At 42.3% G+C, this 14,369-nt stretch overlaps 1 protein-coding gene across 1 annotated transcript in view; it reads left to right on the top strand.

Annotated features, from left to right (window-relative positions):
* The window catches only part of LOC311122853 (TBC1 domain family member 2B-like), a gene marked incomplete at its 3' end in the record, with an annotated part of 86,335 nt that extends 72,224 nt beyond the window's left edge, over positions 1-14,111 (top strand). Inside the window, exon 7 of the mRNA XM_084197168.1 lies at positions 13,932-14,111. Within this exon, the coding sequence (XP_084053294.1) occupies positions 13,932-14,111 (180 nt within the window). The remainder of the gene's footprint in view (positions 1-13,931) is intronic.
* Positions 14,112-14,369: the final 258 nt, after the last annotated feature.

The raw sequence follows: 14,369 nt of genomic DNA, 5'->3' as shown, positions 1-14,369 counted from the left end.
CAAAGAGTTCAATCTTGGTTTCATCAGACCAGAGAATCTTGTTTCTCATGATCTGAGAGTCTTTAGATGCCTTTTGGAAAACTCCAAGCGGGCTGTCATGTGCCTTTTACTGAGGAGTGGCTTCATTCTGGCCACTGTACCATAAAGGCCTGATTGGTGGAGTGCTGCAGAGATGGTTGTCCTTCTGGAAGGTCTTGCCATCGCCACAAAGGAACTCTAGAGCTCTGTCAGAGTGACCATCGCGTTCTTGTTCACCTTCCTGACCAATGCCCTTCTACCCCGATTTCTCAGTTTGGCCAGGTGGCCAGCACTAGGAAGAGTCTTGGTGGTTCCAAACTTCTTCCATTGAAGAATGATGGAGGCCACTGTGTTCTTGGGGACCTTCAATGCTGCAGAAATGTTTTAGTCCCCTTCCGCAGATCTGTGCCTCGACACAATCCTGTCTCGGAGCTCTACGGACAATTCCTTCGACCTCATGGCTTGGTTTTTGCTCTGACGTGCACTGTCAACTGTGGGACCTTATATAGACAGATGTGTGCCTTTACAAATCATGTCCATTCAATTGAATTTACCACAGGTGGACTCCAATCAAGTTGTGGAAACAACTCAAGGATGAGCAATGGAAACAGGATGCACCAGAGCTCAATTTTGAGTCTCATAGCACAGGGTCTGAAAACTTATGGACAGTGGCTTGCGAAAGTATTCACCCCCCTTGGCATTTTTCCTATTTTGTTGCCTTATAACCTGGAATTAAAATGGATTTTTGGGGGGTTTGTATCATTTGATTTACACAACATGCCTACCACTTTGAAGATGCAAAATGTTTTTTTATTGTATAACAAACAAGAACATATTAAGAAATAAGACAAAAAAACTGAAAACTTGAGCGTGCATAACTATTCACCCCCCCCCCCCCCCCCCCAAAGTCAATACTTTGTAGAGCCACCTTTAGCAGTAATTACAGCTGCAAGTCTCTTGGGGTATGTGTCTATAAGCTTGGCACATTCAGCTCCTTCAAGTTGGATGGGTTCCGCTGGTGTACAGCAATCTTGAAGTCATACCACAGATTCTCAATTGGATTGAGGTCTGGGCTTTGACTAGGCCATTCCAAGACCTGTAAATGTTTCCCCTTAAACCACTCGAGTGTTGCTTTAGCAGTATGCTGAAGGTGAACCTCAATCCCACTCTCAAATCTCTGGAAGACTGAAACTGGTTTCCCTCAAGAATTTCCCTGTATTTAGCGCCATCCATAATTCCTTCAATTCTGACCAGTTTCCCAGTCCCTGCCAATGAAAAACATCCCCACAGCATGATGCTGCCACCACCATGCTTCACTGTGGGGAGGGTGTTCTCGGGGTGATGAGAGGTGTTGGGTTTGCGCCAGACATAGCGTTTTCCTTTATGGCCAAAAAGCTCAATTTTAGTCTCATCTGACCAGAGTACCTTCTTCCATATGTTTGGGGAGTCTCCCACATGCCTTTTGACAAACACCAAACATGTTTGCTTGTTTTTTTCTTGAAGCAATGGCTTTTTTCTGGCCACTCTTCCGTAAAGCCCAGCTCTGTGGAGTGTACGGCTTAAAGTGGTTCTATGGACAGATACTCCAATCTCCGCTGTGGAGCTTTGCAGCTCCTTCAGGGTTATCTTTGGTCTCTTTGTTGCCTCTCTGATTAATGCCCTCCTTGCCTGGTCCGTGAGTTTTGCTGGGCGGCCCTCTCTTGGCAGGTTTGTTGTGGTGCCACTATTCTTTCCATTTTTTAATAATGGATTTAATGGTGTTCCGTGGGATGTTCAAAGTTTCAGATATTTTTTAAAAACCCAACCCTGATCTGTACTTCTCCACAACTTTGTCCCTGACCTGTTTGGCGAGCTCTTTGGTCTTCATGGTGCTACTTGCTTGGTGGTGCCCCTTGCTTAGTGGTGTTGCAGACTCTGGGGCCTTTCAGAACAGGTGTATATATACTGAGATCATGTGACACTTAGATTGCACACAGGTGGACTTTATTTAACTAATTATGTGACTTCAGAAGGTAATTGGTTGCACCAGATCTTATTTAGGGGCTTCATAGCAAAGGGGGTGAATACATATGCACGCACCACTTTTCCGTTATAATTTTTTATAATTTTTGAAAATATATATTTTTTTCATTTCACTTCACCAATTTGGACTATTTTGTGTATGTCCATTACATGAAATCCAAATAAAAATCCATTTAAATTACAGGTTGTAATGCAACAAAATAGGAAAAACGCCAAGGGGGATGAATACTTTTGCAAGGCACTGTAAATAAGGTATTTCTGTTTTTTATTATTAATAAATTAGCAAACATTTCTAAAAACCTATTTTCGATTTGTCATAATGGGGTATTGTGTTTCGATTGAGGATTTTTATTTATTTAATCAATTTTAGAATAAGGCTGTAACGTAACAAAATGTGGAAAAAAGTCAAGGGGTCTGAATACTTTCTGAATGCACTGTATATAGAGTTTGTGAACATGACATTTAACAGAGAATACACAACAAAAACATAAAGTAAAGTACTTCTTTGTACTTTGAGACGCTGTGCCTTTTTAGGGCTTTTAAGCTCTGACTCTCCTTATGTCATTGTACATACATTGGAGAAAGACTGTGGTTGGCTTGTATTACCTTATACATTAAATTAAAGTATAGTTGCTGGAGGGGGTCTACTTGGGGAGAGTGGGTCCACGAGAGACTGAAATGTCCCAATCCCTCAAATAGATCCCCTCTCACCAATAACCACCATTGAATCTATAAAACAATGAATACTAATGACTTCCTCTCCTAATCTGGCCACAACTCTTATTCACTTTACAGCAGGTTTGCAAGTCCTCACAATAAAAACATTTACATTCTTCTTGTTCCCCTTCTCCTCGTTAATATTGTTGTTGTCCTCTAGGTGGGGTTAGGGTTAATATTGTTGTTGTCCTCTAGGTGGGGTTAGGGTTAATATTGTTATCCTCTAGGTGGGGTTAGGGTTAATATTGTTATCCTCTAGGTGGGGTTAGGGTTAATATTGTTGTTGTCCTCTAGGTGGGGTTAGGGTTAATATTGTTGTTGTCCTCTAGGTGGGGTTAGGGTTAATATTGTTATCCTCTAGGTGGGGTTAGGGTTAATATTGTTGTTGTCCTCTAGGTGGGGTTAGGGTTAATATTGTTGTCCTCTAGGTGGGGTTAGGGTTAATATTGTTGTTTTCCTCTAGGTGGGGTTAGGGTTAATATTGTTGTTGTCCTCTAGGTGGGGTTAGGGTTAATATTGTTGTCCTCTAGGTGGGGTTAGGGTTAATATTGTTGTTGTCCTCTAGGTGGGGTTAGGGTTAATATTGTTGTTGTCCTCTAGGTGGGGTTAGGGTTAATATTGTTGTTGTCCTCTAGGTGGGGTTAGGGTTAATATTGTTATCCTCTAGGTGGGGTTAGGGTTAATATTGTTGTTGTCCTCTAGGTGGGGTTAGGGTTAATATTGTTGTCCTCTAGGTGGGGTTAGGGTTAATATTGTTGTTGTCCTCTAGGTGGGGTTAGGGTTAATATTGTTGTTGTCCTCTAGGTGGGGTTAGGGTTAATATTGTTGTTGTCCTCTAGGTGGGGTTAGGGTTAATATTGTTGTTGTCCTCTAGGTGGGGTTAGGGTTAATATTGTTATCCTCTAGGTGGGGTTAGGGTTAATATTGTTATCCTCTAGGTGGGGTTAGGGTTAATATTGTTGTTATCCTCTAGGTGGGGTTAGGGTTAATATTGTTGTTGTCCTCTAGGTGGGGTTAGGGTTAATATTGTTGTTGTCCTCTAGGTGGGGTTAGGGTTAATATTGTTGTTGTCCTCTAGGTGGGGTTAGGGTTAATATTGTTGTTATCCTCTAGGTGGGGTTAGGGTTAATATTGTTATCCTCTAGGTGGGGTTAGGGTTAATATTGTTGTTGTCCTCTAGGTGGGGTTAGGGTTAATATTGTTGTTGTCCTCTAGGTGGGGTTAGGGTTAATATTGTTGTTATCCTCTAGGTGGGGTTAGGGTTAATATTGTTGTCCTCTAGGTGGGGTTAGGGTTAATATTGTTGTCCTCTAGGTGGGGTTAGGGTTAATATTGTTGTCCTCTAGGTGGGGTTAGGGTTAATATTGTTGTTATCCTCTAGGTGGGGTTAGGGTTAATATTGTTGTCCTCTAGGTGGGGTTAGGGTTAATATTGTTATCCTCTAGGTGGGGTTAGGGTTAATATTGTTGTTATCCTCTAGGTGGGGTTAGGGTTAATATTGTTATCCTCTAGGTGAGGTTAGGGTTAATATTGTTGTTATCCTCTAGGTGGGGTTAGGGTTAATATTGTTATCCTCTAGGTGGGGTTAGGGTTAATATTGTTATCCTCTAGGTGGGGTTAGGGTTAATATTGTTGTTATCCTCTAGGTGGGGTTAGGGTTAATATTGTTGTTGTCCTCTAGGTGGGGTTAGGGTTAATATTGTTGTCCTCTAGGTGGGGTTAGGGTTAATATTGTTATCCTCTAGGTGGGGTTAGGGTTAATATTGTTGTCCTCTAGGTGGGGTTAGGGTTAATATTGTTGTTATCCTCTAGGTGGGGTTAGGGTTAATATTGTTGTTGTCCTCTAGGTGGGGTTAGGGTTAATATTGTTGTTGTCCTCTAGGTGGGGTTAGGGTTAATATTGTTGTTGTCCTCTAGGTGGGGTTAGGGTTAATATTGTTGTCCTCTAGGTGGGGTTAGGGTTAATATTGTTATCCTCTAGGTGGGGTTAGGGTTAATATTGTTGTTATCCTCTAGGTGGGGTTAGGGTTAATATTGTTATCCTCTAGGTGGGGTTAGGGTTAATATTGTTGTTATCCTCTAGGTGGGGTTAGGGTTAATATTGTTATCCTCTAGGTGGGGTTAGGGTTAATATTGTTGTTGTCCTCTAGGTGGGGTTAGGGTTAATATTGTTGTTATCCTCTAGGTGGGGTTAGGGTTAATATTGTTGTCCTCTAGGTGGGGTTAGGGTTAATATTGTTGTCCTCTAGGTGGGGTTAGGGTTAATATTGTTGTCCTCTAGGTGGGGTTAGGGTTAATATTGTTGTTATCCTCTAGGTGGGGTTAGGGTTAATATTGTTGTCCTCTAGGTGGGGTTAGGGTTAATATTGTTATCCTCTAGGTGGGGTTAGGGTTAATATTGTTGTTATCCTCTAGGTGGGGTTAGGGTTAATATTGTTATCCTCTAGGTGGGGTTAGGGTTAATATTGTTGTTATCCTCTAGGTGGGGTTAGGGTTAATATTGTTATCCTCTAGGTGGGGTTAGGGTTAATATTGTTATCCTCTAGGTGGGGTTAGGGTTAATATTGTTGTTATCCTCTAGGTGGGGTTAGGGTTAATATTGTTGTTGTCCTCTAGGTGGGGTTAGGGTTAATATTGTTGTTGTCCTCTAGGTGGGGTTAGGGTTAATATTGTTGTTGTCCTCTAGGTGGGGTTAGGGTTAATATTGTTGTCCTCTAGGTGGGGTTAGGGTTAATATTGTTGTTGTCCTCTAGGTGGGGTTAGGGTTAATATTGTTGTTATCCTCTAGGTGGGGTTAGGGTTAATATTGTTATCCTCTAGGTGGGGTTAGGGTTAATATTGTTGTTGTCCTCTAGGTGGGGTTAGGGTTAATATTGTTGTTGTCCTCTAGGTGGGGTTAGGGTTAATATTGTTGTTGTCCTCTAGGTGGGGTTAGGGTTAATATTGTTGTTGTCCTCTAGGTGGGGTTAGGGTTAATATTGTTGTTGTCCTCTAGGTGGGGTTAGGGTTAATATTGTTGTTGTCCTCTAGGTGGGGTTAGGGTTAATATTGTTGTTGTCCTCTAGGTGGGGTTAGGGTTAATATTGTTGTTATCCTCTAGGTGGGGTTAGGGTTAATATTGTTGTTATCCTCTAGGTGGGGTTAGGGTTAATATTGTTATCCTCTAGGTGGGGTTAGGGTTAATATTGTTGTTGTCCTCTAGGTGGGGTTAGGGTTAATATTGTTGTTATCCTCTAGGTGGGGTTAGGGTTAATATTGTTGTCCTCTAGGTGGGGTTAGGGTTAATATTGTTGTTGTCCTCTAGGTGGGGTTAGGGTTAATATTGTTGTCCTCTAGGTGGGGTTAGGGTTAATATTGTTGTTATCCTCTAGGTGGGGTTAGGGTTAATATTGTTGTTGTCCTCTAGGTGGGGTTAGGGTTAATATTGTTGTTGTCCTCTAGGTGGGGTTAGGGTTAATATTGTTGTTGTCCTCTAGGTGGGGTTAGGGTTAATATTGTTGTTGTCCTCTAGGTGGGGTTAGGGTTAATATTGTTGTTGTCCTCTAGGTGGGGTTAGGGTTAATATTGTTGTTGTCCTCTAGGTGGGGTTAGGGTTAATATTGTTGTTGTCCTCTAGGTGGGGTTAGGGTTAATATTGTTGTTGTCCTCTAGGTGGGGTTAGGGTTAATATTGTTGTTATCCTCTAGGTGGGGTTAGGGTTAATATTGTTGTTATCCTCTAGGTGGGGTTAGGGTTAATATTGTTATCCTCTAGGTGGGGTTAGGGTTAATATTGTTGTTATCCTCTAGGTGGGGTTAGGGTTAATATTGTTGTTATCCTCTAGGTGGGGTTAGGGTTAATATTGTTGTTATCCTCTAGGTGGGGTTAGGGTTAATATTGTTGTTGTCCTCTAGGTGGGGTTAGGGTTAATATTGTTGTTATCCTCTAGGTGGGGTTAGGGTTAATATTGTTGTTGTCCTCTAGGTGGGGTTAGGGTTAATATTGTTGTTGTCCTCTAGGTGGGGTTAGGGTTAATATTGTTGTTGTCCTCTAGGTGGGGTTAGGGTTAATATTGTTGTTGTCCTCTAGGTGGGGTTAGGGTTAATATTGTTATCCTCTAGGTGGGGTTAGGGTTAATATTGTTGTTGTCCTCTAGGTGGGGTTAGGGTTAATATTGTTATCCTCTAGTTGGGGTTAGGGTTAATATTGTTGTTATCCTCTAGGTGGGGTTAGGGTTAATATTGTTGTCCTCTAGGTGGGGTTAGGGTTAATATTGTTGTTATCCTCTAGGTGGGGTTAGGGTTAATATTGTTATCCTCTAGGTGGGGTTAGGGTTAATATTGTTGTTATCCTCTAGGTGGGGTTAGGGTTAATATTGTTGTTATCCTCTAGGTGGGGTTAGGGTTAATATTGTTATCCTCTAGGTGGGGTTAGGGTTAATATTGTTATCCTCTAGGTGGGGTTAGGGTTAATATTGTTGTTGTCCTCTAGGTGGGGTTAGGGTTAATATTGTTGTCCTCTAGGTGGGGTTAGGGTTAATATTGTTGTTGTCCTCTAGGTGGGGTTAGGGTTAATATTGTTATCCTCTAGGTGGGGTTAGGGTTAATATTGTTGTTGTCCTCTAGGTGGGGTTAGGGTTAATATTGTTGTTGTCCTCTAGGTTGGGTTAGGGTTAATATTGTTGTTGTCCTCTAGGTGGGGTTAGGGTTAATATTGTTGTCCTCTAGGTGGGGTTAGGGTTAATATTGTTGTTATCCTCTAGGTGGGGTTAGGGTTAATATTGTTATCCTCTAGGTGGGGTTAGGGTTAATATTGTTGTTATCCTCTAGGTGGGGTTAGGGTTAATATTGTTGTTGTCCTCTAGGTGGGGTTAGGGTTAATATTGTTGTCCTCTAGGTGGGGTTAGGGTTAATATTGTTGTCCTCTAGGTGGGGTTAGGGTTAATATTGTTGTTATCCTCTAGGTGGGGTTAGGGTTAATATTGTTGTTGTCCTCTAGGTGGGGTTAGGGTTAATATTGTTGTTGTCCTCTAGGTGGGGTTAGGGTTAATATTGTTTTTGTCCTCTAGGTGGGGTTAGGGTTAATATTGTTGTTATCCTCTAGGTGGGGTTAGGGTTAATATTGTTGTTATCCTCTAGGTGGGGTTAGGGTTAATATTGTTGTTGTCCTCTAGGTGGGGTTAGGGTTAATATTGTTGTTATCCTCTAGGTGGGGTTAGGGTTAATATTGTTGTCCTCTAGGTGGGGTTAGGGTTAATATTGTTATCCTCTAGGTGGGGTTAGGGTTAATATTGTTGTTATCCTCTAGGTGGGGTTAGGGTTAATATTGTTGTTATCCTCTAGGTGGGGTTAGGGTTAATATTGTTGTTGTCCTCTAGGTGGGGTTAGGGTTAATATTGTTGTCCTCTAGGTGGGGTTAGGGTTAATATTGTTATCCTCTAGGTGGGGTTAGGGTTAATATTGTTGTTATCCTCTAGGTGGGGTTAGGGTTAATATTGTTATCCTCTAGGTGGGGTTAGGGTTAATATTGTTGTCCTCTAGGTGGGGTTAGGGTTAATATTGTTGTTATCCTCTAGGTGGGGTTAGGGTTAAAATTGTTGTCCTCTAGGTGGGGTTAGGGTTAATATTGTTATCCTCTAGGTGGGGTTAGGGTTAATATTGTTGTTATCCTCTAGGTGGGGTTAGGGTTAATATTGTTGTTATCCTCTAGGTGGGGTTAGGGTTAATATTGTTGTTATCCTCTAGGTGGGGTTAGGGTTAATATTGTTGTTGTCCTCTAGGTGGGGTTAGGGTTAATATTGTTGTTGTCCTCTAGGTGGGGTTAGGGTTAATATTGTTGTTGTCCTCTAGGTGGGGTTAGGGTTAATATTGTTGTTGTCCTCTAGGTGGGGTTAGGGTTAATATTGTTGTTATCCTCTAGGTGGGGTTAGGGTTAATATTGTTGTTGTCCTCTAGGTGGGGTTAGGGTTAATATTGTTGTTGTCCTCTAGGTGGGGTTAGGGTTAATATTGTTGTTATCCTCTAGGTGGGGTTAGGGTTAATATTGTTGTTGTCCTCTAGGTGGGGTTAGGGTTAATATTGTTATCCTCTAGGTGGGGTTAGGGTTAATATTGTTGTCCTCTAGGTGGGGTTAGGGTTAATATTGTTGTTATCCTCTAGGTGGGGTTAGGGTTAATATTGTTGTTGTCCTCTAGGTGGGGTTAGGGTTAATATTGTTATCCTCTAGGTGGGGTTAGGGTTAATATTGTTGTTGTCCTCTAGGTGGGGTTAGGGTTAATATTGTTATCCTCTAGGTGGGGTTAGGGTTAATATTGTTATCCTCTAGGTGGGTTAGGGTTAATATTGTTATCCTCTAGGTGGGGTTAGGGTTAATATTGTTGTTGTCCTCTAGGTGGGGTTAGGGTTAATATTGTTGTCCTCTAGGTGGGGTTAGGGTTAATATTGTTGTTGTCCTCTAGGTGGGGTTAGGGTTAATATTGTTGTTGTCCTCTAGGTGGGGTTAGGGTTAATATTGTTGTTATCCTCTAGGTGGGGTTAGGGTTAATATTGTTGTTATCCTCTAGGTGGGGTTAGGGTTAATATTGTTGTCCTCTAGGTGGGGTTAGGGTTAATATTGTTATCCTCTAGGTGGTGTTAGGGTTAATATTGTTGTCCTCTAGGTGGGGTTAGGGTTAATATTGTTGTTATCCTCTAGGTGGGGTTAGGGTTAATATTGTTGTTGTCCTCTAGGTGGGGTTAGGGTTAATATTGTTGTTATCCTCTAGGTGGGGTTAGGGTTAATATTGTTGTTATCCTCTAGGTGGGGTTAGGGTTAATATTGTTGTTGTCCTCTAGGTGGGGTTAGGGTTAATATTGTTGTTATCCTCTAGGTGGGGTTAGGGTTAATATTGTTGTTGTCCTCTAGGTGGGGTTAGGGTTAATATTGTTGTTGTCCTCTAGGTGGGGTTAGGGTTAATATTGTTGTTATCCTCTAGGTGGGGTTAGGGTTAATATTGTTGTTATCCTCTAGGTGGGGTTAGGGTTAATATTGTTGTTGTCCTCTAGGTGGGGTTAGGGTTAATATTGTTGTTATCCTCTAGGTGGGGTTAGGGTTAATATTGTTGTCCTCTAGGTGGGGTTAGGGTTAATATTGTTGTTGTCCTCTAGGTGGGGTTAGGGTTAATATTGTTGTTATCCTCTAGGTGGGGTTAGGGTTAATATTGTTGTTATCCTCTAGGTGGGGTTAGGGTTAATATTGTTGTTATCCTCTAGGTGGGGTTAGGGTTAATATTGTTGTTGTCCTCTAGGTGGGGTTAGGGTTAATATTGTTGTTATCCTCTAGGTGGGGTTAGGGTTAATATTGTTGTTGTCCTCTAGGTGGGGTTAGGGTTAATATTGTTGTCCTCTAGGTGGGGTTAGGGTTAATATTGTTGTCCTCTAGGTGGGGTTAGGGTTAATATTGTTGTTATCCTCTAGGTGGGGTTAGGGTTAATATTGTTGTTGTCCTCTAGGTGGGGTTAGGGTTAATATTGTTGTTGTCCTCTAGGTGGGGTTAGGGTTAATATTGTTGTTGTCCTCTAGGTGGGGTTAGGGTTAATATTGTTGTTATCCTCTAGGTGGGGTTAGGGTTAATATTGTTGTTATCCTCTAGTTGGGGTTAGGGTTAATATTGTTGTTGTCCTCTAGGTGGGGTTAGGGTTAATATTGTTGTTATCCTCTAGGTGGGGTTAGGGTTAATATTGTTGTCCTCTAGGTGGGGTTAGGGTTAATATTGTTATCCTCTAGGTGGGGTTAGGGTTAATATTGTTGTTATCCTCTAGGTGGGGTTAGGGTTAATATTGTTGTTATCCTCTAGGTGGGGTTAGGGTTAATATTGTTGTTGTCCTCTAGGTGGGGTTAGGGTTAATATTGTTGTCCTCTAGGTGGGGTTAGGGTTAATATTGTTATCCTCTAGGTGGGGTTAGGGTTAATATTGTTGTTATCCTCTAGGTGGGGTTAGGGTTAATATTGTTATCCTCTAGGTGGGGTTAGGGTTAATATTGTTGTCCTCTAGGTGGGGTTAGGGTTAATATTGTTGTTATCCTCTAGGTGGGGTTAGGGTTAATATTGTTGTCCTCTAGGTGGGGTTAGGGTTAATATTGTTATCCTCTAGGTGGGGTTAGGGTTAATATTGTTGTTATCCTCTAGGTGGGGTTAGGGTTAATATTGTTGTTATCCTCTAGGTGGGGTTAGGGTTAATATTGTTGTTATCCTCTAGGTGGGGTTAGGGTTAATATTGTTGTTGTCCTCTAGGTGGGGTTAGGGTTAATATTGTTGTTGTCCTCTAGGTGGGGTTAGGGTTAATATTGTTGTTGTCCTCTAGGTGGGGTTAGGGTTAATATTGTTGTTGTCCTCTAGGTGGGGTTAGGGTTAATATTGTTGTTATCCTCTAGGTGGGGTTAGGGTTAATATTGTTGTTGTCCTCTAGGTGGGGTTAGGGTTAATATTGTTGTTGTCCTCTAGGTGGGGTTAGGGTTAATATTGTTGTTATCCTCTAGGTGGGGTTAGGGTTCATATTGTTGTTGTCCTCTAGGTGGGGTTAGGGTTAATATTGTTATCCTCTAGGTGGGGTTAGGGTTAATATTGTTGTCCTCTAGGTGGGGTTAGGGTTAATATTGTTGTTATCCTCTAGGTGGGGTTAGGGTTAATATTGTTGTTGTCCTCTAGGTGGGTTAGGGTTAATATTGTTATCCTCTAGGTGGGGTTAGGGTTAATATTGTTGTTGTCCTCTAGGTGGGGTTAGGGTTAATATTGTTATCCTCTAGGTGGGGTTAGGGTTAATATTGTTATCCTCTAGGTGGGGTTAGGGTTAATATTGTTATCCTCTAGGTGGGGTTAGGGTTAATATTGTTGTTGTCCTCTAGGTGGGGTTAGGGTTAATATTGTTGTCCTCTAGGTGGGGTTAGGGTTAATATTGTTGTTGTCCTCTAGGTGGGGTTAGGGTTAATATTGTTGTTGTCCTCTAGGTGGGGTTAGGGTTAATATTGTTGTTATCCTCTAGGTGGGGTTAGGGTTAATATTGTTGTTATCCTCTAGGTGGGGTTAGGGTTAATATTGTTGTCCTCTAGGTGGGGTTAGGGTTAATATTGTTATCCTCTAGGTGGTGTTAGGGTTAATATTGTTGTCCTCTAGGTGGGGTTAGGGTTAATATTGTTGTTATCCTCTAGGTGGGGTTAGGGTTAATATTGTTGTTGTCCTCTAGGTGGGGTTACGGTTAATATTGTTGTTATCCTCTAGGTGGGGTTAGGGTTAATATTGTTGTTATCCTCTAGGTGGGGTTAGGGTTAATATTGTTGTTGTCCTCTAGGTGGGGTTAGGGTTAATATTGTTGTTATCCTCTAGGTGGGGTTAGGGTTAATATTGTTGTTGTCCTCTAGGTGGGGTTAGGGTTAATATTGTTGTTGTCCTCTAGGTGGGGTTAGGGTTAATATTGTTGTTATCCTCTAGGTGGGGTTAGGGTTAATATTGTTGTTATCCTCTAGGTGGGGTTAGGGTTAATATTGTTGTTGTCCTCTAGGTGGGGTTAGGGTTAATATTGTTGTTATCCTCTAGGTGGGGTTAGGGTTAATATTGTTGTCCTCTAGGTGGGGTTAGGGTTAATATTGTTGTTGTCCTCTAGGTGGGGTTAGGGTTAATATTGTTGTTATCCTCTAGGTGGGGTTAGGGTTAATATTGTTGTTATCCTCTAGGTGGGGTTAGGGTTAATATTGTTGTCCTCTAGGTGGGGTTAGGGTTAATATTGTTGTCCTCTAGGTGGGGTTAGGGTTAATATTGTTGTCCTCTAGGTGGGGTTAGGGTTAATATTGTTGTTGTCCTCTAGGTGGGGTTAGGGTTAATATTGTTGTTGTCCTCTAGGTGGGGTTAGGGTTAATATTGTTATCCTCTAGGTGGGGTTAGGGTTAATATTGTTGTCCTCTAGGTGGGGTTAGGGTTAATATTGTTGTCCTCTAGGTGGGGTTAGGGTTAATATTGTTGTTATCCTCTAGGTGGGGTTAGGGTTAATATTGTTGTTGTCCTCTAGGTGGGGTTAGGGTTAATATTGTTGTTATCCTCTAGGTGGGGTTAGGGTTAATATTGTTGTTGTCCTCTAGGTGGGGTTAGGGTTAATATTGTTGTTGTCCTCTAGGTGGGGTTAGGGTTAATATTGTTGTTATCCTCTAGGTGGGGTTAGGGTTAATATTGTTGTTATCCTCTAGGTGGGGTTAGGGTTAATATTGTTGTTGTCCTCTAGGTGGGGTTAGGGTTAATATTGTTGTTATCCTCTAGGTGGGGTTAGGGTTAATATTGTTGTCCTCTAGGTGGGGTTAGGGTTAATATTGTTGTTGTCCTCTAGGTGGGGTTAGGGTTAATATTGTTGTTATCCTCTAGGTGGGGTTAGGGTTAATATTGTTGTTATCCTCTAGGTGGGGTTAGGGTTAATATTGTTGTCCTCTAGGTGGGGTTAGGGTTAATATTGTTGTCCTCTAGGTGGGGTTAGGGTTAATATTGTTGTCCTCTAGGTGGGGTTAGGGTTAATATTGTTGTTGTCCTCTAGGTGGGGTTAGGGTTAATATTGTTGTTGTCCTCTAGGTGGGGTTAGGGTTAATATTGTTATCCTCTAGGTGGGGTTAGGGTTAATATTGTTGTTGTCCTCTAGGTGGGGTTAGGGTTAATATTGTTGTTATCCTCTAGGTGGGGTTAGGGTTAATATTGTTGTTATCCTCTAGGTGGGGTTAGGGTTAATATTGTTGTCCTCTAGGTGGGGTTAGGGTTAATATTGTTGTCCTCTAGGTGGGGTTAGGGTTAATATTGTTGTTATCCTCTAGGTGGGGTTAGGGTTAATATTGTTGTCCTCTAGGTGGGGTTAGGGTTAATATTGTTGTTGTCCTCTAGGTGGGGTTAGGGTTAATATTGTTGTTATCCTCTAGGTGGGGTTAGGGTTAATATTGTTGTCCTCTAGGTGGGGTTAGGGTTAATATTGTTGTTATCCTCTAGGTGGGGTTAGGGTTAATATTGTTGTCCTCTAGGTGGGGTTAGGGTTAATATTGTTGTTATCCTCTAGGTGGGGTTAGGGTTAATATTGTTGTTATCCTCTAGGTGGGGTTAGGGTTAATATTGTTGTCCTCTAGGTGGGGTTAGGGTTAATATTGTTGTTGTCCTCTAGGTGGGGTTAGGGTTAATATTGTTGTTGTCCTCTAGGTGGGGGAGATCAATGAGCAGCTGAGCATGCTGATGGAGACCATCCAGGCCAAAGACGAGGTCATCATTAAACTGTCCCAGACACCCCCCCAGGGAGCAGACGGGAACACCCCCCCGCTCCAGGACTGCAGCTCAGCTCCACCCCCCGCCAGCCAGCAACAGGAGATAAACAATCTCAAGGTACAGAGACACAGGGCTGGTGGGGGGGGGGGGGGTTGGGTCTTGGTTAAATGGGTACAGAGACACAGGGCTGGTGGGGGGGTTGGGTCTTGGTTAAATGGGTACAGAGACACAGGGCTGGTGGGGGGGGGGGGGGTTGGGTCTTGGTTAAATGGGTACAGAGACACAGGGCTGGTGGGGGGGTTGGGTCTTGGTTAAATGGGTACAGAGACACAGGTCTGGGGGGGGGGTTGGGTCTTGGTTAAATGGGTACAGAGA

This window comes from Coregonus lavaretus (assembly GCF_964263955.1).
Source record: "Coregonus lavaretus genome assembly, contig: HAP1_SCAFFOLD_2146, whole genome shotgun sequence".
Classification (NCBI taxonomy): Eukaryota; Metazoa; Chordata; class Actinopteri; order Salmoniformes; family Salmonidae; genus Coregonus; species Coregonus lavaretus.
Note: the sequence above shows the minus strand (reverse complement) of the source record. Positions and strands in the feature narration are given on the sequence as shown.